The following is a 23,028-nucleotide window of genomic DNA, read 5'->3' as shown; positions in this document are numbered from 1 at the left end:
GGTGTTTCTAAAACATTGTCTTTACAGCCTAATGAAAATACAGTGATTTTTCAGAAAAATCAGTAGAACATATCCTCAAAGGATACGATGATTATTGGAGTTTTAATTAAAATAGCAGGTAAAATAAGTATTATAGTGTGCTATTATTTCTAAAATAACAACAGAATAAAGATGCCCATTTCTTTTTTGAGTGCAATTTTCTAAATGAAAAAGTAAACATTAATATCTGCAGAGATCTTACTGATCTTGTACGATAATTTAGAAAAATATCCCTATTAGGGATAGTTATATATGCTTTTTGTTGGAAATGCAATCACAGGATATGCACATAGCTGCAATCTGTAGACAGATTAAGTAAATTAAATCACTCAATGTCTTTTTTCAATAGCTCTAAAGTTAAAAGTAATTTGCAAAGAAAATACTCAGTTTCAATTGGTTTGTAATATCTGTTAATGATCTTTGGAAAAATTTCTGATAACATGCTGGAATTCCCTCAGGGGCAGGGTTGTGAATAAGTGGATTTTTTTAAGTTTGAGATGTCATTAGCTAGTGATTTCTTTGAAGTAAAAAGCTGTTACAGAATAAATTGCAGAGGTATACAAGTGAACAGGACAATCATTTTTATGAATAATATACATTATTTCCAGTGTGCTTTCTGCCCTCCAAAGAAATAATTTACAATCTAGCTTGCTATTAAAGACATCCTGGAATAGCAACTGCATGAGCATTTTGTGCTTAGTTTATGTGTATTCTGTGACTTTATGTAAAATACATCTTGGTGGCATAAAACCACTAGTGTAATGACCTGATTTGCCTCTTTTAATTATTTTTGTTTTCTTTTTCCCCAATAGATAACTTTTTCAACCCACAAGGTTGAAACAACTTCATTTAACTGAAATGACCCCAGCACAGCTATTCACTAGAAGACATCCTCCTTGATTTCTTGGGGGGCTCATAAGATAACTGAAGTTGCAGGTAAGTGCAATCATGGCAAAAAGTGCCTCTATTCTCTTGGTACCTTGTCAACATTAATATATTCTTAACAGTTCAGAGATGAATCAGGTATCTATCATGCCCTACCATAGTAAGGTAACATGAGATAAAGTATTAAGGACAAATGAGATCTCCTGGTTCTGCCCCCACTGTAGGATATCTCAAGTAGAAAAGAGTGCCAGAGATGTTGGAGAACACACGTGTCCATGGGGAATGTTGTCCTCCTTCCAAGGTTCAGTTGTAATACAACCATGGGCACCTGTTCTGCTTCCACAGATTCCTGTGGGTGGTTCTGGGTTTAGATGGGGGTGGAAGGGATGCTGCTCTGGGTAATGGGGCACTGAGACTCCAGTGTGTGCTGTCACACAGAACAAAAGATACAGTTCAATGCAGCCAGTGACTTTTTGATTTCCTCACCTTCCTCCAAACCTTTTTTGCCCACAACCTTGTTGGACTGCAGACAGAGCTGAAGACACACCATGCTAGCATGAATATGACTGATGCCTCCAAGGTTCCCATACAGGGCTGGAGGAGGAAGGATTTGTCCCACTTTAGAAGGAGATGTATTTGAAAAGCCTCCTAGACTTTCCTGACCCTCTGAAGGCCCAGTATGACGGTTTACCATGGCTTAAGGCTCTGTCCTGACACTGCCTATTGACTGGCACATGCCATGAACCACTGGGATGATTAGACATCATTGTGTAGTAGCAGCTAGTAAAACACACAGATTTTTTAAGTCTAGGAGCAACCATTATTATCATCTAATCTGATCTTCTGCATAATGCATTCTACTGAATTTAACCCAACCTGATCTTTGTGTGAAGATTTGTTTTTATGCCTAAAAATGACTCCTCATTTACAAATATGCTGCTGTTTCTCTCAGTACTAACCATGTGATAGCAAATTCCATTAATTATCTGTACATTGTGTGGAAAAGCAATTCCTTTCATCCATCTGAAATTCAATACCTTTTTGTTTCACCTTGCAGGATAGGAAAGATTTTTTCCTTTGCTGCTAATTAGTTCAAAGATCTTGAGGACAAAATGTTATTTATATTACAGTCATGCTTAAGTAGAACTCTGACGAAGCCTGGGGATCCCATCACACAAAGTGAGGGAGATTGTGCAAGTCCTTCAGGACTGAGAGTGTTTAAATAGACACGTGGCACATTTTCAAGGAAGATGAGTGATTTAACTGAAAAAGTTACCAGTCAAGTCAATGGATTCGTACCTGTCAACCACCTATGCCTTTCAGAAGATAAAGGCAGGGAAAAGTGAAGTTTCTATAAATTAGACCCAAACAATGAGTTAGGAGCGTAGTGAAGTTCCTGGAAAAGGGCTTTTCACAAGTGCATGCAGTGAGAGGACAAGGGGCAATGGCCTTAAGATGAAGAATAGATTTAGATTAGATATTAGGATGGAACTCTTTACTATGGCAGAGGTAAGGCACTGGAACAGGTTGCCCAGAGATGTGGGACACACCACCCTTGGAAATATTAAAGGCCAGGTTATATGGAACTCTGAGTAATCTGCTCTAATGGAAAGTATCCCTGCTTATGATGGTGGGATCGGAGTTAGATGATCTTTAAGGTCCCTTTCAACCCTAACCACTCTATGATTCTATGATTTAACAAAAGAAAACAAGTGTTTCTGACATAGCTCTGTGTCCTGTCCACTGTCTATGAGTCCGATTGGCCTCCAGTGGCTGAAAGTTCTTTAAGACAACACTGAGGAAAATACCTGCAATATCTGGTTCGTGAAAGGTCTCAGAGCTTTCCAGAACTTCTGAGGTCCAAGGACATTTTCTAGATTGTCTGAGACAGCAGCATGTGTCCTAAGTTTATAGAGAGTGTTTGTTCAGTTCAGTATGATTTGAATCATAGAATCATTAAAGACCTCTAAGATCATCAAGTCCAACTATTAACCTAGCACTGCCAAGTCCACCACTAAACCATGTCCCTAAGTGCCATATCTGTGAATGTCCCATGAGGATATATCTTTCCTGAGAGACAAGCTGGTGCTTATGTTCTTTCTCTTTTCTCAAGGAATTTCCCATCCTTTTGACTTTTATCATTTTTATTGCCATTCTCTGGACTTGTTCTATTTCTACTTTCTTTTTTCAGGGATGAGGTGACCAAATTTCAAGACAGTATTCAAAGTGAGGATGTGCCACTGATTTATATAATAGCATTATAATATTTTCCATATTATTCTCTAAAACTCTTTTCTTTGTACAAAACCTGTAAGATTCTTTTAATTCTTTGAACTACAGTGCCTTTTAACATCTGTAGTTTACTCTGATCAGATTTTAACAAAGGAATAAAAGGCTCCATTTTTCGCATAGAATTTTATTTATTGTTTGAACTTTAGAGGAGAAATTGGTTAACTTACAATTTAAAATTCTTGGAAATGTAGACCATTGGGCAAGGATTTCATTATCAGCCCTTCTATACTTTCTGTACAAGTGTATGAGGCTGAAAGTTAGTGTACAAGATCTTCACTCAATAGGCTTGTCTTTTGCTCTACAGACATGGACAAAACTTAATTTGGAGCTACCAGCGTCACCAAAGATGTCAGAAAGGGCATTCACCTGTACCCCTTCCTGATGAAACATGCGGGAGCCCCACATTTACATGCTGTTCTTCCAGGACCAAGTGTGCATGCAGCGCCTGAATTTTGCCATTTCCCACATACTGTACCTCACACTTCCATGCCAGACCAGGGAAAGATCCCTTTGCAAATGATGGACTTGATGGCTGCAGAGGGTGAGGATCTTGGTCTTGTGTCACAGCTTGGCATTATGCCTACATCAGGATATTAGAAAAGGCTCAGGGAAAACAGTTACAGCTATTCTATTGCCTGAGACACTTCTGGCAGCTCCTGCCTTTCCTTAGAATTACCAATCCAAGTGGTGACCCTGCCTGACCCCTACTTATCTTGTAAAACCTGACAAGATCACAGCCTGAAGCAGTATAGCCACAGGCTCAATACTGGCTACCAAAATGTCTGTTTAGTATTTTCAAGAAACGTTGCTCTAAAGATTTACAATACCAGCTGCTAGATATATGGACAACACCAACGCTCAGCCCTGACCCCTGAACATTCAGCCCTACTTACACAGAAATTTGTGTCTCTCAAGAGGCCAACACTGAGCTGCCACAAAACAGTGATTCCCTACCTGCAAGCAAGTGGATTTTAAGTACTATTTGATTATATATACTAAGACATTGGGTAAAAGTATTTAAAAACTACGGTCTTGAGTTCAGCATTCATGGTTAGTTCTTTTCATTAATTGCTTTACTGCTTTAGCAATAGAAAGATCTCTGCCATTTCTGTGTAGTATATAGAATTTATTTTTAGTTTGGTGTAGAGAATTTTCTTCACTCTTCCGTGACCAAAGCAGATTTTCATTAGAAGTTTCCTCCCTAGCAAAAATTTTAGCTGCACCAAGTGAAAGCAAATGCACATTTCCTCAGATATCTGTAAGGATAAACACAGGTTTAAATATATAAGTATAAATAGATATTAAAAAAATTATAAAAATATTAAGGGTTTCGTTGCATATGCGTTAATACACTGGATGCATTAAGTTCTTGCAAAGTAGTGTGGGCTTTTTTTCCCCTCTTCCTTTTAGAACAGCAAAGACTTGGAACAGACATTGAGGTCCTATTGCTCCTGTCGGAAACTTCTGTTGACTGCAGCGTGAGTTGGATGGGACCCAGAGAAACCAAATACAGACAAGTAATGATGAGTTGGCCATACAAGCAAGGAAAATCACAGATAACAGGTGCACACCAATTAGCAATGTATCTTTTGGGTCATCCAGTACATCTTCCTGACACAATTAAGTTGTTTCTTATGGCATATTTTTGAAGTTTTTTGTGCCTAGATTAAATTTCCTAAGTGATGCCATATCTCAAGGGAGAGGTTGTGTTGCCTAGCGTATCTTGTTGTCAGGTTTTTTCCTTTCTTAACGTCATCATATTTCCTCTTTTTACGTCCCTTTGCAAATTTCCTTCTTTCCTTTCTTTGATCTCTTTTAACTAGTATGATGTTGTGTTTAGTTAGCATTAAGGCAACTCATAGATACGTAGCTCACTTAATCTTCCCTAATGTAGCAGTCCTTTCAGCCTTCTTGTTATTCTTCATTTCTTCTTGTCACACAACTGCCTGTCAGTATGTTTTTTAGTTATGAGATTTTAAAGATGTGATATATTTCTCTGGTCTAACAACAGATCTGGTGTAGAGCTGAGCACCCTTAGTGTCTTGTTACCAAAAGCCCCTTCTGACGTGTCCAGGGGAAAGCTTCAAACATTCTGAACAGGCACACAGGTAAAGTATCCTGATTGAACCTTTTCCTTTGTGCCATTTTATTGACCCACAAAACACTATTAAAACAGTTAACCTAGGAGTTAAAAAAAAACAAGTACATGGCATTTTGAAATCTTTTTGATTTCTCATAATGTAAAAAGAGAGAATACCACAGATAAAAAAAAATCTTTGATGCCGTTGAGATTTTCTAACTATTGGTCATGAACATAACAGACTAAAATTATGGAAGACATCATCTTCCATAACTACATCTGAGTGCTAGGAGAGTTGTAAAAAGTAATTATATGCATATATAATTATATATTATCTATAATATAATATATAATTATATATTATATATGGTCACAAGCCTAGCTGTTCACTTCAGGCAATAAATTCTGATCTACAAACTACAACACTCCTTTCATGCTAGATGACGTCTTGGTTGTAATTGACTGTCTTTACCTTTGTGTTCTGTTGGATTGGAGGAATATAATTTTAATCTGCTCTCTTTAAATTTTCATTAAGGAATGTTTCAGCTACCTGCAGTCTCATCCGATGATGCTTAATGATCTCAGCTAGCTTGATCTTCTGTGCACCAGCAGGGACTTCTTTAAATTGGTCAATTGTATAAAACATTGTTTTTAAGTGTACTTGGAATTAACCTTATTAAATAACAGCATAACTAAAGACAGGTTATATACATAGCACAGACATATATGTGTGCATGTGTGTATACATGTGTATGTATATGTAAGTGCACACATATATATAGAAATGCTGATGCTATTCACCTTTTTGAAATCTTTACAGCTAGTATTAACATGAATGTGCTGTTAAATTGGCAGAGTTATACGTTTTTGTTGGAGTTTACTTCTGTAAGATAAAATCATAAAGATAAGCTGTGAAACTCGTGCAGCTGATGACATAATTCTAGAATCTCGTGATGCTGAATCTCATATTTCTAGGAGAGTGGGATGGATGTTCCTCGCTGAAATAATTATACTGCCTATTGCAATACATGTTTCCTTGTTTTTATGTGGGCACTGAGATGTCCAAACTATTAAACATATATGGTACAATGAGTCCTGTGTTCCTTATTTATTTTAAGAAGGTGATTAATTTCTATGGTTTTATTGTATAATAAAGCAAACTACTCTAAGAATCTCTTATGAACATAGCAATAATGTGTGACAATATGCATATTTACTTTTAATAATGATGTCCAAATATACATATGTGCATATAAATATGCATATATGTATATACAAACACATACAGAGAGACATATACACAAATTAAATGGAACCAATTAGAATGTGGCATAAGTAGATTCAGAGGTTACCTGTTATGGCTGTGTGAAGGGATAATTTGAGCTGCAAGGACATGCAAGAAAACGTAGCTCAATATACTCCATTGGTTCATTCTCATTATGCTCACCCGTGACAGGCTGTGTGCTAAGATGGGGTACCAGCAGACATTCGTAATGACAGCTGGTTCAAAACAGAGCTTTCAAAGTAGTGCAACACCCCTAACTTCCTTCCAAATCTTGGTGTTTGCCAGCACTTAACTGAGACTGGTTCTGAAGGTCAGATGTTCAGATATAAGTTATTCAGAAAGAATCGGGTTCTTTATGTTTCAACTGTATATATGTTCAACATATAGGCTTTTTTTTTTGCCCATGAATTTGTATTTGAGCTCACACATGGATTATGCTTGTCTACTGCTGCAGAAATGATGGATATTTCTCCCTGATACTATACCCTATTTCCCTGGGATGTCCTCTATAAATTTCTTCATTCTCTTGTGGACTACATAAACTGAGATTCTGATGCAGCTCTTTCTTTTTACTGGGTCTGGAAAAGCTGCTATGTTGAGAAAGGGAGGAAAAGCATCTTTACTTTGACATCACCCATATTACACCCCCTATGCCCAACCAACCAGGAACACAGCAAAAAAAAGCCCAACTAAGCTTCAATTGTTGTGTGTGACTTTTCCGGTGGATGAGAATAGAATCTGGAAATACACATGGTCCTCCTTGGGAGAGAAAAGCAAACAGATTTTATCTATTTGCATTGAACTCAGTAAAAAATAGCCAGGTACAGAAAGCACGCTTGAAGGTAAGACATGAATATAAGTAAATATAAATTTCACTATGCTAAATTCAGGGGAAATGTGCCACATTGTTATAATTATTACAGAGAACATGTGCTAATTAATCGTTACACTGTGCTGGTGCAAGAGTTGAGTATTCCACATAAGACAAATAGAGGAGCTGACCCTGGGATGCTGTTTAGGAGCTGGTGTGTGAAGAGCATGCCATGAATAATGTAAAAATGAGACTGGTGAGCCAATTTGGTCTTAGAAATTACTTTTCAGAGGAGTTAGAAAAATATTTTAAATCCCTGATAAATTTTAGTCGTACTGGACTGCTGAGTGTGTACAGTGTGTTCAAAAGCACTTTTTTATTTACCATACCACCTGGGGAACCCAAGCACTAAGTGTCAAGCCTTCCGAGGAATTCAGACCAATAATAGTGCTGCTAGTTTGGGATCTTCAGCGCTGCCAGGACACTTCTCTGCAGATGAAATCAAGGAGACCTGAGCATCAGGGGGTTCAGAAAAGCACTGACCATGTGTCTATCAGTCTCTTTTGAATCTGCACTCATTTCTGGAATATTGACCCTGCTTTAGCTGGAGGTGCATCCTGGGAGATGTTGAGGGGTACAGGGTGGGTCTGTCCTCATTTCTGGAGGAGGAATGGGTCTTCTGCAAGCCAGAGGTCTGTGCAGGGTTGTTTCCCTGCAGCAGGCTTGCTTGGCTTACACACACCCGTCCTGCTAGCTCCAGCATGGTATGTGTGAGCAGTGTTGGCCACGCTCACAGGCTGGCGATGCTCCTGTTTGCCATCAGCCTTCCCTCCTGGATCAGGGCCGCTACCGATTGCTGAGGGGTGGCCAGGAGCAGCTCCCTCTGGTGAAACTCTTTTGTGCTTTTATCTCCCTCTTCTTGGCAGTAAGCTGCCACTGGCTCCCAGCCATGGCCCTCTCGCCCTCCCCAATGCCCAGCCTGCATGCTCAGCCAGTGCCTACATCTCTTCCAGCAGCTGGCCCTACTCTTCCTCCACAGCTGGCTGCTGCCCCCTACTGTGGTAATTATTATTTATTATGGATATTCAGTGTACATTATGTCCACTGGAGTCCAGCACCGTCTGAATCACTACCAGGGTCCCACTGTGTGGGCAGAAGCACACAGTCATACAGAGTTGTTTCATGTTGATATTCACTTGACTCTCACACAGGGAAAGACTGAGGGGAAAGGGGCGAAGGTGGCTGTTGGCACCTATTAGCACTATCTGATGTGACACCTACTCTCTGTGCTGTGTTACGTGACTCCAGCGACGGCACAGCTGAGCACAGAGCTCCTTTTTCTCCACCTTGCTATCAGTAGCAGGTCTCCTGCTATTCCTGTTACCTAGCTGGAAACACCTGAGGTGTTTTCCAAAAGTCATGGTTGCTACATAATCACAGTTTAACTCCCTGTTGCTGTGAATGCAGACATTGCTTGGCACAGCATGGCTATGTGGGATACTGTTTTCTTTCTTATGTCTCTCCATCACCTTCTTCTCTGAGTTTCTATGTTCATGCCAGTTCCTTTGTTCATGTGTCCGTCTCCTTCCAGTTCAACATTCCTTTGCACCCTGTCTTCCTGGCTAGCCCTGTTGAAGAAAATGGAGCAATACTGCTCCATGGTAGCTGAGGATCTGTCCCAGTATGTAAATGTAAATATCTATTTTTACAAACCCTCCTACAGTTTGCTTTAAAAAAAAGCTTTCTCTTTAGACACTGGAAACATACAAGCCAGTCAGAAGTGTCCCACTTTCTATATTTTCTCTAATTCCTACCTGTGACTTCCTTTGAAAGCTTTCAAAATCTAATGAATTCAAGAGACAAAGTGAATTAAAACTGAACGCCTTCAGTATACCAGGCCTAGTCTACAGGAACTAAAAAAAATAAAACCAGGAGAGAAAAATGGAAGGGTAAAAAGCCATGACAGATAACTTAAAATGTTTGATTATAAGTGGGCTCACCAAACCCAGCAAAATTCCCACTGTCTATTGCTTGCAATCTTCTGCCCTTTCAGCTAGCTGCAGCAAGTTAATGTAAAGAACAAATACTTACAGTCTCTGCATCAGAGCACTTTTTACCATGAATCACTTTTTAAATTGTTTTGAGTTTACATTTAATTGCTTCCTTTGCATGCTATGTGTATGCATGCACTCCTCCCACCCCCCATATTTCATATGTAACTGTCGTGTAGGCTGAAGTCTTTATATATGGAGTATTCAAACCTCAGATCACAAACCTCAGGAGTTTCAACCCAGGAATTGATTTGTCCTCTTTTAAGATGGGAACCACATGTGTGACTTGAATCCAGATAGTGGATTCTGGATACACTAATTTGAATGCATCAGGATTTGAGATTCAGACTCATTTATTTGCTATGACACTAGACTTGATACCTAGTACTGGGTGTTCACCTTTCCCTGCCTCAATGCAAAGAGAAATGCTTCTCATATTCACTTCTTCCAGACTGATTTGTAGTTCATTTCAGGATGAAATCATTGTCAAGTATTAGTCTCAGCTTTGTTTCTTAACATTCTCTGTGACAATTGTTTATAATTGACCTCTGGCCAACCTTTAGAATCTTTGGATTATTTGGTCACCTTTCTCTGACAAGACCCTGTCATCCCACTTTTCCTCTGAAGGCTGCTTCACTGGTTTTTCAAAATAACTGAGTGCAGTTCCCCCCTTGTAACAGCCTTAGTGGTTTGGGAGACTTAAGAACACCTTCATGGGGTGTTCAAGTCCAACAAGCTCTCTCTTGAGCTGTTACTCAGAACTGGTTTATTTGGGTTCCCTAAAACTGTGGTAAACTTCAAAGGTCTTTTATTCCCAGGGTTTTCCTCATCTCCTTTTGAAGACAGGCAACATAATAGGACTTCCCAGCCTTCTTGTGCTGCTGCATTTTTCAAGGGAAGAAGGCATCCTCTTGTCAGTATCTTGGCTTTTTCTCACTTTATTTCCCCTCAGAACTCCCAGATGAACACCATCCGGTTGTGGTGATTTACTGCACTTGAGTTTCTCAAGTTACTCTACAACTTCCTCCTTAGAGACTTCAATCTGTATAAAGGCCACACTGATTTTCTTTGCAAAGTGCCTTTGGCACAGGAATTTCTACACTACTCTCAGCAGCAGACACAATGCAAGAGATTAATTTAACTCCTCTGCTAGCTTGTTGCACTCTTCTGACCCACTGTATATGGATTTGTGGGGATCTCTGCAATGTTCTTGTGCAAAGTCCAGGCTAAGTATAATATTCACCAACAGGTGAGGCTTCTCTCAACTGGTATTCTCTTGCTGTTCCACTGAAGGATATTTCTGTATGCTACTATAGCCACTCTCAGCACATCTTATTTGACAGTTTTATTCAGCTCAGTATCATTCCTCTGCCCTATATCTGCCACAGGTGGATTAAATTCTCACTGATGCAAACTGGCACTGTCTCTAGGGAGATGTTCAGGTGAGGAGCTGGTCCCGCAGGCGACCCTTCCCTAGTGCTTTGGCAATCCACCTCCTGACATGTCACAGCAAAGAGGCGGGATGAGTACTCAGCCTCACAACCCAAGACGAGTGGGGTTTGTATTCTTGACCATGGTCTGGCCATCACCAAGTAAAAGCCCTTTGGTCTTTTGCCCTTCATAAAGGGAAATTGGAGGAGTGGAGCAATCCTTTATCTTTTCTGCTCTTTCTTTTATATTTTTTTGTTTCTCTTTCTTCCCACTCCCTTTCTGTTTTTAGAAAGACGAAAACTGCCGTATGGCAAATCCAGTCTTTAATTATTTTGAAGGACAGAACTAGAACACCAGAAATGGGGCAAATATTCTCCATGTCCTGTTTTATTCTCTGGCCAGTGCAGGTTTGCCTTCAGTCCAGATAGTTCAAAGGAAAGTCAGTTTTATGAAAACACATGCTCACAAACACTACTGAGCTTTGTGAGTTAAAACTTATTTCAATGAACTTTGATGACCATTACTTGTTCTTTTTTTATAGAGTCAAACCCAAGAAATTATCTTAATTTGTACTGCATTCGCTGACGATACATATATCTGAGACACAAACATCCCTTTGGTATGGCATGGATATGAGATTGATGTTCACTGCAGCTGCCTAAGACCCAGGAATTGAGACTATATCAGGAATCAGTTCTGTGACTTCATCCATCAAAGAGAAAAGCATTTATGCTGTTGAGTTTGTCCTAGCTTTCTGAAAGGAAAAGCTGTAGAAAGCCTACTGTGGGTATCCTTATTTCACTAAATTTCCTATTTCAAATGAAGAATTAAAATCTAACAGCTCTATTTCTCCTAGGCTTTTGTGAATATAGACCCTGAGCTTCCTCAAACTCCCTAAATTGAAGTGAAATGCATCTCAAGATTCATAACTGCAGAGCTGTCAGTTGAAGTCTAGCCTTTGAAATCTATGTCAAGATACAGACAGGCATGCTCATCCCTAGCACATCTGTTTATAATAAATGAAAATACCTTAGAAATTAATTGGGTCTTTCCTTTTCTAAAATTTGGGAATTAATGTACAGAACAAAACATGATTCTTTATAAATTGCTGTGGCTGTCTTAGAATTAGCTATCTAGTCTCAGGTAGCTTTTCTTTCCCTGTCTGTCATGGGTGGTGCCTCCAGATCTCTGTTCAACCATTTCATATTGCCATTATAGGATGTGTCTCATGTAGCCATATGAAAATAGGTCTCTGTTACTGGTAGAGTCTCTCTTTCTCTCTCAACTACAGAGGAGTGTAGGCAATTGCCTTAGACCAAACCACTAAGGTGATATTATCTCCTTGTTAATGTCTTGGTTTATTAACATTTTTAATTTAAGGTAAGTCATTCTGATTTGATGTATGTTTTTCTTTTATTGTAGTCCACAATAATGACAGTGTCTCCCACACATCCCTTTTCTAATCTGTTTTTACTGAAATTATTTTCAGTTTTTCTGCTTTATGTAACAAGAAATGCTGCTTTCTTGGTCTCATTTTCATAATCTACAGGTATTCTTATTTTAACTTGCAATATTTTGACTGAATGTAGTGATATACTAGGATCCCACATGAGCAAAATGATCTTGTAGTACTGTACAAAGTTAAGATACAGAGAATAAATTGTAGGGAGGCAATTTCAAGATGTTTCTCCTAACTGATATAACTAATTTTGTAATATTGTAATATTGACAAAATACATCAGAATACGTTTGAATTACTTTGAAAGCATCATTTCAATGGCCAGAACAAATATAATATGTTGATATTTTTAAAATATAGTTAACAATAATTCAGTGAAATATTTGAAATTATACTATACAGCATGTAAGGCAATTTCTCCATTTTTGCACTCTGCCTTCTCGCAAAACAAGCAGGTCACACAATGCCCTAAAAGATAAGGCTCTAGGAGATCAAAAAATCTTTCAGAGGCCATTGGGAAGAGACACCCAAAGGTATAAAACGTACAGAAGACGACAATAAAGAATAGTCCTATTGAGAACTATAGCTCTTCCTGGTTAAGAAAAAAAGCAAGACTTGGCCTTTTATTTTAATAATGCTTCCAGAGCTTTAAGAGACTGTTACATGGCCATGCTGGTGAGAGAAGAGTACCAACTAATGCTGTTGGAAAGGTACAAAAAGCAGCAAACCTTTATCTAGGCTTTTGGGTTACTTTGAAGTCTATTTACATCGTGGAATGTATGTACTGTCAGGACGCAGGCTGGTCCCTTCTCAAAACCTCTGCATTAGCAATCAATTTTTCCCATTAAAACCTGTATGCTATTCTCTTTGTCTATTCTCTCCCTCTCTAAGATACTGAAACTATTGTTCAAGGCTCAAGTTCTGGTTCACCTGCCAGTGGTCTGATCACACTCACCATTGCACCGCTCCATCCCCTTACTACACCTTACCCAGGAATGTGCAACACCTTCCTCTCCTCTTCATGGGATTTTTGCCAGAACTTAACAAGGCAGATAGGACAAGACAGATAGTGCCTGAAATTACTGCCTCCTGTGTCAGTCAGGCTTCTAAAAATCCTCCATGCCCCCATATGGCTTACTGTGGGCAACTCTAAGAAAGTGACACAGAATATTTTTTTGAGAATGACTTCTTTGCATTGCTGTTCTCACACATCTCTGCACAGTCCCATGCAGTAGTCTGCACTTTTATTTGGGATGATAGGAAATATTCACAGACAAATAACAAATAGCTGCTCTCATCATCTTCATTGATGTCAAAGACTGTTGTGTAGGTGAACCAGGAGAGAAAGCCTATTGTAAAGTGTGAATCAAGTAAAAACTATGTTGAAACATCCCACACAATTGAGCACATTTGCAGGGATGATTACTTCTTCCCTTCACAGTACTCAGTATATTGCTCACTTCTCTCGGTAGGACCTACTTCCTGATGAAATACTACCAAGTAGAGGAAATCTGTGCCATAGGTATGACTGTTGATCCAAAATGAGTGATTAGTAAACATCTTTCAGTTGGTGTTGAAAACAGAGACGATCAAAAAATGAACTTTGAAATCAAAAAATTGCATCCATTCTATTCATGGTTGTCTTCTCTCTGTAAATTTTCATCAACGCTGAAAAATTTTGCCAAATCTAAGAAAATGTCAAGACCTTGGCATAAATCTGTTACTTGTTCATGAACTTGAATCTAGTCAACAGTTTCTCATTTAGTTACAAAGCATTTTTTAATTTATCTATTACTTCTGGTCTCTGAGGTTTTAGAAAAGTTCTGGCACAAATTTGGATGTGGAAATGGGATCTTAAGGATAGACATACATAACTCTCTGAAGAGTTACCATGCAACCTTGGCTTGTAAGAGTCTGTTCTAGGAGGAATTTTGATTAATCTTCAGATATGAATGTCACAGTTTAGGTCCATTTATAAAATTTGCAAGTCTTGCAACTGGCTCTGAACATTAGTGTACTTGGGAGGACCCATGACATTCTGTGTGATCTCAAAGTGGCATCTTGGAAAGGCAGGTTTTGTTCTTCTTTTTCCCCCTATAGATCCTTAAAAATATGCAAATCTATGTGATCTGCTTCTCATACAAAGAGTTACAAATTCAGCTATGGATCAAAGATTGGAGCATATGCCTATTATTGCAGCTGCCAGTTAACTGATCCAAATGTTTAACTCTTTAAAGAAATAGAGGGTCAGCAGCTTTCTGAATAATTGTTTCCAGACAGTCTTCTGTTAGTTGGATTTCTATATCACATTCAACTTCAATTGCTGCTGTCATTTATCTCCATTCCACAGAGTTTAACTTTACTAAATTCACATGTTAGTATTTGAGCCACTTACTCTTAGACACATCCAGAGCATGCACCATGCTCGTTGATTGTTTTTCATGGTGCCTCACAGAAATGAGAAAATGAGAAATACCAATGCCATTCCAACACCTGCCCCATGTCTTTTGCCATGCTAGGAGTGCAGACAAAGAAACCAGGCCATAAATGACTCAAAAATAAAACGAGTCAGGGTGTGTACCAACCTTTTTGAAAGCTTATCTTCACTTCAGTGTCAACAACCAGAATGGAAGGTGTTTTGATGACAGCCACGATGCCACATTGTGGGAGAACATTTCTTCCCTGGGCAGCACTTCCTTGTCTTTCAGTCATTCCTTGCCCTCATGAAGAAAAGATCTTCAGAGGTTCTCTGATCATGTCCTTTGTCCCAGTCTGGTGGGCAGCCCCTCAGTCTCAAGCCCCACAGACATTCAGCATTACCATCCACATTTCAGTGCTTCCTGCTGGAGAGCCACCAACCTCTGTTTGCTGCAGGCTCTCATGCTGTGTCAGTCTCCTTCACCATCTTCCTCCTGCTTTGGCGCAGTTGCAAACCAAGCCGTTGTTATCTAAAATGATTCAAAAAAATAGTGTAGGGGTTTTATTTTTAAATTATGGTAAACTGAAAAATAAACAATATTTTAACTCTGTTCTTATTCCAGTTTTGGTCTGGACTATTCAGTGCCAGCAGGCCCTATTCATCAAGTAACCAAGTCTCAAGTTAAATGCTTTATTCAACAGATACTTGATTTTGAGAAAGAGAGCAAACGTGCTAGTCTAAACTAAAAAGGATTGAGGAAACAAAAGAGTTAAGGACAGGGTCTAGACCCTTAGCATCTCCTCAGGAGAAATGATAAACACCTCTCTTTGGCCAGGTTGTTTCCTACACCTTTCTGAGGAGCAGTAATGGAGAGTGCTATTTATTATGTGTTGGGATGAACGTAGGGAATGTTTTCCACCATTTAAAAAAATAAAATCCAGAATTTATGGGAGTTTGAAAAGCAATTTCCTTTTAAGGTGCAAATTCCTAATTTACCACATAAAAGTACAGGAATTAAGTGCTAAATCCTTCTTTGCCAGTGAGACCTGTGAAAGGAGGTACGAAAAAAGAGTTACTGTTAGGTTTCTATTCATGTCTCCTGAAAGCCAATGTATGCAAAAGTGCACTGAAACAGCCCTGATTTTTTTTTTCAAAGCCTTCCTGCCGTTTCTGACTGACTTTTAAAAAATGAACCCTTGTCCAGTTTTATTTGTGTGGTGGGTTCTGATTTTGTTCTGCCTGTACTGTATCACTTTTCTCTCCTTGCCATTAATCTTCCATGAATGTTCCCTGGGGCACAGTTCTCCCTTTTCTGCATGGAGAGTTTCTATTGAAATTAATGGACTTTCTTCTCGTGGGTGGAAGGAAGAATACACCCTTATATCAGCCCTATTGCAAAAGAATATTATTCATTGAAAAAAAGCGTTAGTCTCACTCCTGAAAGCCCAAGGTCTAGTCAGGCAGATTATAGTGGGAGATCCCAACAGGAGGTCTGGTACAGAAGAGAGAACTACTTGTCCAACATGAAAACAAAAGCCAGAACAGAAGACTTTTTAAAGACTTTTTTAAAATGTTGGAACAAAACTCCATGGAAAGTCAGTGGTTATAGCATGTGATGAAGTGTACTGTCCCAAACCTAATTCTAGGGCAGATCCAGTGACATACAGTGCAGTGAAGATATCCATTAGTGACCTGTAGAATCAGGCATGTTCACAAGAATGCCATGGCACCAAAGACTAATTTGATCTGCAAAGAGGCACTGCAGATTGGCCAGAGGTGCTGGGCCACGCAAATAAACGTATATTGTGCTGTGCAGATGTATCACCTCATTTGGAACTTGGGCTTGGGAGCTTGGGCATCTTTGACACTGTTGTGCATTGCATAATGTACACATGCTAATAAGCATGGCTACATGCCCTTAGAGGCTTAAATGGAAAAGTCTTATGTTCCTTCACAGAGAACCCTTTGCTGAATTAAAGAGGGTGTTGACAACCTTCAATTGAAACTGCATAAATTCTCATAGGAAGGATAGTAGCTGCAATATGAGGTCTTGAGGCAGGCGGATGACCTTATAAAATATACTACAGTATCTAAGTTTAGTAAAACAAACACACTATATTTAAGTAGCCTATGGAAATGTAAATATACTTCAGGCCTGGCCCCAAGCAGTTTATGTTACGGTAATGTTGCTGTCACATTTTGGGTAGATCATTACTGTAAATACTATAATCTGAGGCTAGGAGATAGAATTTAATATGCATGGAGAAATTTAAACAGAGGATAAAAAGCCCTCTTTCCTCAAAAGTATTTTCAAGAATGAACCTCACTTCCACCTTGTAATCAAAAAAAACCCCAACAGCTAAGCTTGTCTAAAGAGGCATTACATGGATGGGCTAGGCCACTCCAATATTTTTAATCATTTGGGATATTTCACAGGGAAGTCCTTCAAGTAAGGATGTCTCCTTCCATGGTACCTGTTTGTGTCCCATGATTCTTTGTACCATGCAGTGCTAGAAAGGGTAGCAAAGGTTTGACAATCAGAGTGGCAGACAAACAAGGATTTCTTGTGTATTTACGGTTGTGAAACCTTGATTTTTGTATAATTAACATGCCAGTTACCGTTGGATTTTCAGTTTTAGTAACCAATGTGTTTTTAATGTTCACATTTGATTTAAGAATCTCTGACAAAGCTCTTGTTGCTCATTTGTGTGTATTTGTATTTTGGTTGAAGATTATATACATATCTATCAAAAAGATTGCTTTTAAACAGTGCTCTATCTGTGCCATCCACTAAATCTGGATAGCTTGCTTTAAGATTAGCCTTGTCAAATTTACTTAAAGTGACTAGGCAAATACATACAACTAATTTTGTTATAGGCAAAATTAACTAATGCTCTTTTTCATGGTGAGGTGCTGTAATGATTTTATATAGCAGTCAAACTATTTAAATACTAATGCTGTCTTCATGCTGTAATCACCATTCTAGTCAGATGTCATTTTTAGTAGCCTATAGGGAATTCCATCCCTTAATTATTCTTCAATACACAAACCAAGCATTCTTTAATTGGTGTAAATTGAACAGTGTTCCAACGCAAACAAGAAGAGGACAAACTAATCAATGATTCTGTGCATGTCTATTGGAAAGCTATTGCCATTAGATCGAGTAACGAATCCTCGACTCCATTAGCTTCAGAGGAACGATGGGGGAAAAATACTGCTAATGCTGCTTCTTGCTATCAATCAGTAGTGAAAAGTGTGCAGCAAATCCTTTAGCAGAATTCCAGCTTTTCTTGAAAGTGCTCGTGGAAATTTAAAATATGAAGATATTCATTCTGACTTCAGAGTCCCGAGTCATATGTCTTTGATGGGGATTTGTCTGGAAACAATGTGTTTTTATTCTCTGCTGCCTTTAGTGATGTGGCCTGCTTTTTATTTTTCTTTTTCAAATAAATGATTCTTGAATGATAACATAACTTTTTTCAACTTGTCAGGAAATTTTGGGTGAATTTTCTATCTCTCTCAAGCTGTTCTCTGTACATTCATATGTATTCACTACTGCAGCACAACATAAATTGGTTGGCTCTCCCATCTCTTTTTTAAATACAATCTGAAATAAAGGTGCTGTATTTAAGAAACAGATGAAAAATCCTTCTCATAAATGTGTCACACTCACTTTTCATTCTTGTCTCTTTTTATCAGTTCCCTAAAACTGATTATTTATCTCTGGAGATGGAGGAAAAAAAAAGTAAAAGGCCCATTACAAACCTCTGGCCCAGATCTGCCAGTCTTTTAGAATTTTAGTTAGTGTGGAAAGTGAAACTCCTCTGGAAAAAGATATACTGGCTATGGTTGTTCACTTTTTAATCTATTTGTTTTTGATATAATATGCTATTTACTGTTTAAGGACCTTTCATGTTGGTTTAAATTGAAGTTTTTAAAACGAGCCTAGCATAAAAAGCTCTAAGTGACATAGGCTGAGTAGAAAAATACAGCATCTTCTACAGACAGCCTTTGTTCACCACATTACAGTTGAAAGAACTGTAGAGCAGGCTTGGTAGATAACCTGCCTTCTTAAAACAAGAGGGTTTCTAATTTCCACACATCCTAATCACAGTCATATTACTTCACTCTCTGTACCAGACCCCTCAGGGCTGGCTCTAGGTTTTGCTGTGAAGTCACATGTGTGGGGCCTGAGGCATTTTTCCACTTTACTTTTTTCTTTTTTAATCCTTTTGCCGGTTGGGACTCTCTAACTGGCTCTGTTGTCATGGGTGGCTGACTAGGGTGGTAAGGAAGAGAGCAGCACAGGTAATCACTCTCAATGTTTCATACTCTTTTATTTTCTTATGAGGATGAAGATGCTGCAATATGTGTTTTCTGAGGAAAAGGAAGATTCTTTCCTTACCTCCCTTCCCAGACCAGTGTGTGATTTCCAGGTAATAAATTCCCCTCTGTTTCCCTACTTTTTTCCTTTGCTAGTTGGCTCTTGTGTGTGACTGTACTATTTCTCAAAAAATTAAAGTGTGCTGTCTGGCTTAAGGTATCTTTCTTCTTTCCATTACTCTTCAATATCTTCTGTGGTAGCTGTTACAGGATGTTGATGCCAGCAAGTGGTTATGACACTTGAAGTGGGGATTTTAGAGTGCTGAAGAGGATTTTCAAGAGTAATAAACTCTTCACTCTGCTGAGAGCATGTTCTGAAAGGCAGTGAGTCCTTTGGAGTCTGCATCTGCCTCCCTGGTTTGGAGATTTGGTCCCTGAAACAAAGGGGTGCCAAATGTCCAGGGCTCAAGGAGATGGGAGACACTCAAAGGCAGATTGTGGGGCAGCTGTGGGGTGCAGAGGGGATACATGCTTTGAGATGAGGACAGTCTAGAGTCTGGCTCTACCTTATTATTAAAAAAGAGGCCTTTTATAATGCCATTCTATGCATACTATGTTACAAAGGGAAAACTTTATCTAAGCAGAATGTTAGATAAGATGTTTTTCTGAAGATTTCATAAAGTTAAACGCTGAATTTTTTGGTAAATCTTGTGAATTTCACTCATTTAAAAAAGACAGTTGTACCATTATTTCCACATACATAAACAAGCTTACTGGAGTTGAAACCACATAAGAAAAGAATCAGGCCAACTTCAAAACCACACTTGGGATCCAAATGACACCACTGGGAGGATTTAGCATAACAAGTTTACCTGAAGTTGGAACTTGTGTTTGCAGTTGCGTGCCAATGTGGCTTAGGCTATAAGAAAGGGCTAAGATTTGTCATCTGATATTCATGAAAAACAAAGCATTTTTATTTTGGTTTATTTTTCAAAAAAAGCCAGCCCGAGATTGTTGGGAAAGCTTCAGTGGAATAATTTCTTAATCACCTTTAAGTTCTTAGGCATATCTGGACTTCAAAGTCCATATTAAAACTCCCCACTGATTTCCTTGGGATTATGCCCCTCAGAATGGATGACAGGAGAAACAAATACTCATCAGGCCTCAGCCATTGCCTGGCGATCCCAAGGGAAATGCCCCTCTGATCCCCACAAGGAAATCCTCAGACACCATTTTACAGGATAAAGAAAATCTCTTCTTTCCCAAGGATGACAGAAAGAGAGAAAGACAGACCATGTGAGGCGGGATGTGCCACTCCCTTTTTGAGACAAAGAAAAAACACTAGCACACGAGCAGCCAAGAGAAGGGAAGGGAAGCCCGCAGAAGGCTTTTGTAAAAGGCTAGGATATTTAGTGTGGATGCTTCGATGTAAACAGATACAAATGTGTTAATAAAATAATGTGAGAAGTCCTAATTTTAGAGTGTGACTAAAATAATGTGAAAAGTCCTGGTTTTAGAGTGTGACTATGCTTCAAAATACTTTTTACCTTGTTCCAAACTTTAACACTTATGCAGGTGACTCTAGAGATCATATCGATTTGAAAAAATTAGGTTTTAAACGGCATGAGACATTTTTTGCTGTTTTTAAAATTAAGAGTGAAGTGAATGTTATACAGGTGTGACTCTTGGGGATGGTGCTAAGCAGGGACAGGACCTGGACTCAGTGGTCATTGCAGGTACCTTCCAACTCAGCATATTCTATGATCCTGTGGTTCTATGATATCTTTTTCATCAAATATACAGATACTACCTGAAAGAAATAATATTCTCGCTCAAACTTGCTTTATACAGGTTGTATTCTGTGTATTTTTGCCAAATTGTTGTTATTTGAAGTTGCCATTGATGTTGGAACAGAGTTTGAGATTGCTTTGCATCATACTTTTCCTCTTGGTCACAGTCATAGTGACTGCTTCTAAAATCTGTTGAATATACTCCAATTCTAATAAAGTAATGGCATATTGACTCACTTTATTTTATAGCATTTAAGCCAGCTAATTCATCACAGAAAGCTACTATTTTAATTTTAGGGGTTTTTTTTTGTTGTTTTGTTATTTTAATGAGCTCACCTTTGGTCATGCAGACCATTCTATCTGTCCTGCTTCAGCAGATAAGTCTCATTCACAATTGCTGTCACTCATAAGGGCAGCTGTGCTGGGCATTCATAGTGTATTTCTTGCCCTAGATTAACTTAAAAGTTTATTTTATGCTCCCACAAAAGCAAGAGTTCCATCAGCTTCTTAAAATCAATTAAAAAAATCAATGTAATAACTGCTAAGGGATTGCTTTCAGCTAAAAACCATATTCACATTATATTGGAAAGTAGCTTGTGCAGCCTATTCTCAAAGGTCTTCAGTGAGGGGGACTCCAGACCATCCATAAACAATCATTTCCACAGCTTCAATGCCTTCACTGTGAGAAAATTTTTGCCAGCATTTGACCTGACTCTCCTTTGTTTCAGTGTAGTACTGCCACTTTCTGTCACCTGGCTGTAGTCCTGAAGTACAGACTTTCCCCTGCCTCTTCCCAGAAGGCTTTTAACATTTGAAGTCTTTGGTTTTTACGTCCACTCATTTTCTTTTTCGGATGAAGCCACCCCAGTTCAGATTTCTTTGCAGATGACATTTCCCAAATTTCTGATCATCCCCATTCCTCTCCTTCGGACACTTTTGAAGGCAGCTGTATCTTTTTTTGAAAAGTGATTCTTTAATGGGGTCCCTGCCAGTGTACAGCTGAGCAGCACGATCATTGCCTTATCTCACAAGAAAGCTTCTGTCGCTCAGCTCCCAGCAGCTCGCCCCTCTTGCACCCAGATATGGTTCTGATTTTCTGTCCCACAGTTCTGGGGTGGGGGGGAAGAGACAGAGATTCTCCCTCATTCAAAATCAAGCTTCATTCTTGTGTTGTCTGCTCGTTCCTAGTGGAAAATGCAAAGTTCTTCAGGAGCTGCTTAAGAGGGAAAGAAGGTCCTGGATTTTATCTTTTGGAGGAGAATGGAAATCAAGCTTTTTCCATGTACATGAGACACATTTGACCCTATGTAATTCTTCTCTTTCTCTCTCTGTTTTCCTTCCAAAATGAAATTCTCCTAAAAAATGCAATGTTTGGTTTTATATTTTTTGGGTTTTTTTTTCTCATGTAATTATTTGCATTACTAATTTAAGTGAATACGATATGAAAACACTATTTTGAACCAAAAAAAGCACAGAAAATCCAAAACCTGACTTTTTAAACTATTATTTCTTCCAAAGCAGCTTACATCATTAAGCATAATTTTTTTTTTTCATCTTAAGGTCAGTAAAAATTTTGTGCAAAATGCTCACCTAATTTTTGAGTGGTTGTTCTCCTTCTTTGTTCTCCTTGTTTACTTGAAATATTTGAGCAAAATAACTCAGTAAATTCTAATATAATTCTGCCACCTATGTAAATTCACTCAGATCTTACATCAGGATAGCTGGTTGGTTTTGTTTACAGCAGCATATTTTGAATATTTTCTAAAAAAATTGCATGATTTTAATCACAGAAAATGTAGGCTTAGGTGCCTCACTCCCTTAAAGTCAACAGAAAACTCTCTTGAGCTTCTGTTGGGAAGGGTTGAGCCTTTAATCTGTATTTGTTTAATAATAAAGTCCCCGAGATAGGCTGGTAGATAGGTTTCTTTGAGACACACTTGTATTAATGTTAGGTATGGGGTTTTTTCTGATGTACCCTGTTTTCTTAGACTGCTTAACCAGGTACTTATGACTTGGCCACAATGATCACCTCCTGACCATCTGATTTGTCTTTCTGTTCCTATTTCATGAAGGTAGATAAATATTTTGCAGCAGAAATGTGAATATATATATATATATATATGTATATATATATATTTTAAATGAGTGGTTCATCATTACTTT

General features: G+C 38.6%; 1 protein-coding gene across 50 annotated transcripts in view; it reads left to right on the top strand.

The window, feature by feature from the left end:
* The window catches only part of LOC106862732 (uncharacterized), a 67,179-nt gene that overhangs the window by 34,147 nt on the left and 10,004 nt on the right, over positions 1-23,028 (top strand). For 35 of the 50 annotated variants that reach the window (XR_015801658.1, XR_015801661.1, XR_015801650.1 and 32 more), the window contains 2 exons: positions 852-975; positions 4,627-6,388. Coding sequence is in view for 16 of the 50 variants with exons in the window: in XM_088160084.1 (XP_088016210.1) it covers positions 852-877 (26 nt within the window). In the remaining 34 variants the exon portion in view is untranslated. Of the gene's footprint in view, positions 1-851; positions 976-3,520; positions 3,758-4,626; positions 6,389-19,103; positions 19,189-23,028 lie in introns of those variants that run through there. The other 15 variants (XM_088160088.1, XM_088160087.1, XM_088160080.1 and 12 more) reach the window with 5 other exon arrangements.

This window comes from Sturnus vulgaris, chromosome 2 (genome assembly GCF_052056855.1).
Source record: "Sturnus vulgaris isolate bStuVul1 chromosome 2, bStuVul1.hap1, whole genome shotgun sequence".
NCBI classification, from domain to species: domain Eukaryota; kingdom Metazoa; phylum Chordata; class Aves; order Passeriformes; family Sturnidae; genus Sturnus; species Sturnus vulgaris.
Note: the sequence above shows the minus strand (reverse complement) of the source record. Positions and strands in the feature narration are given on the sequence as shown.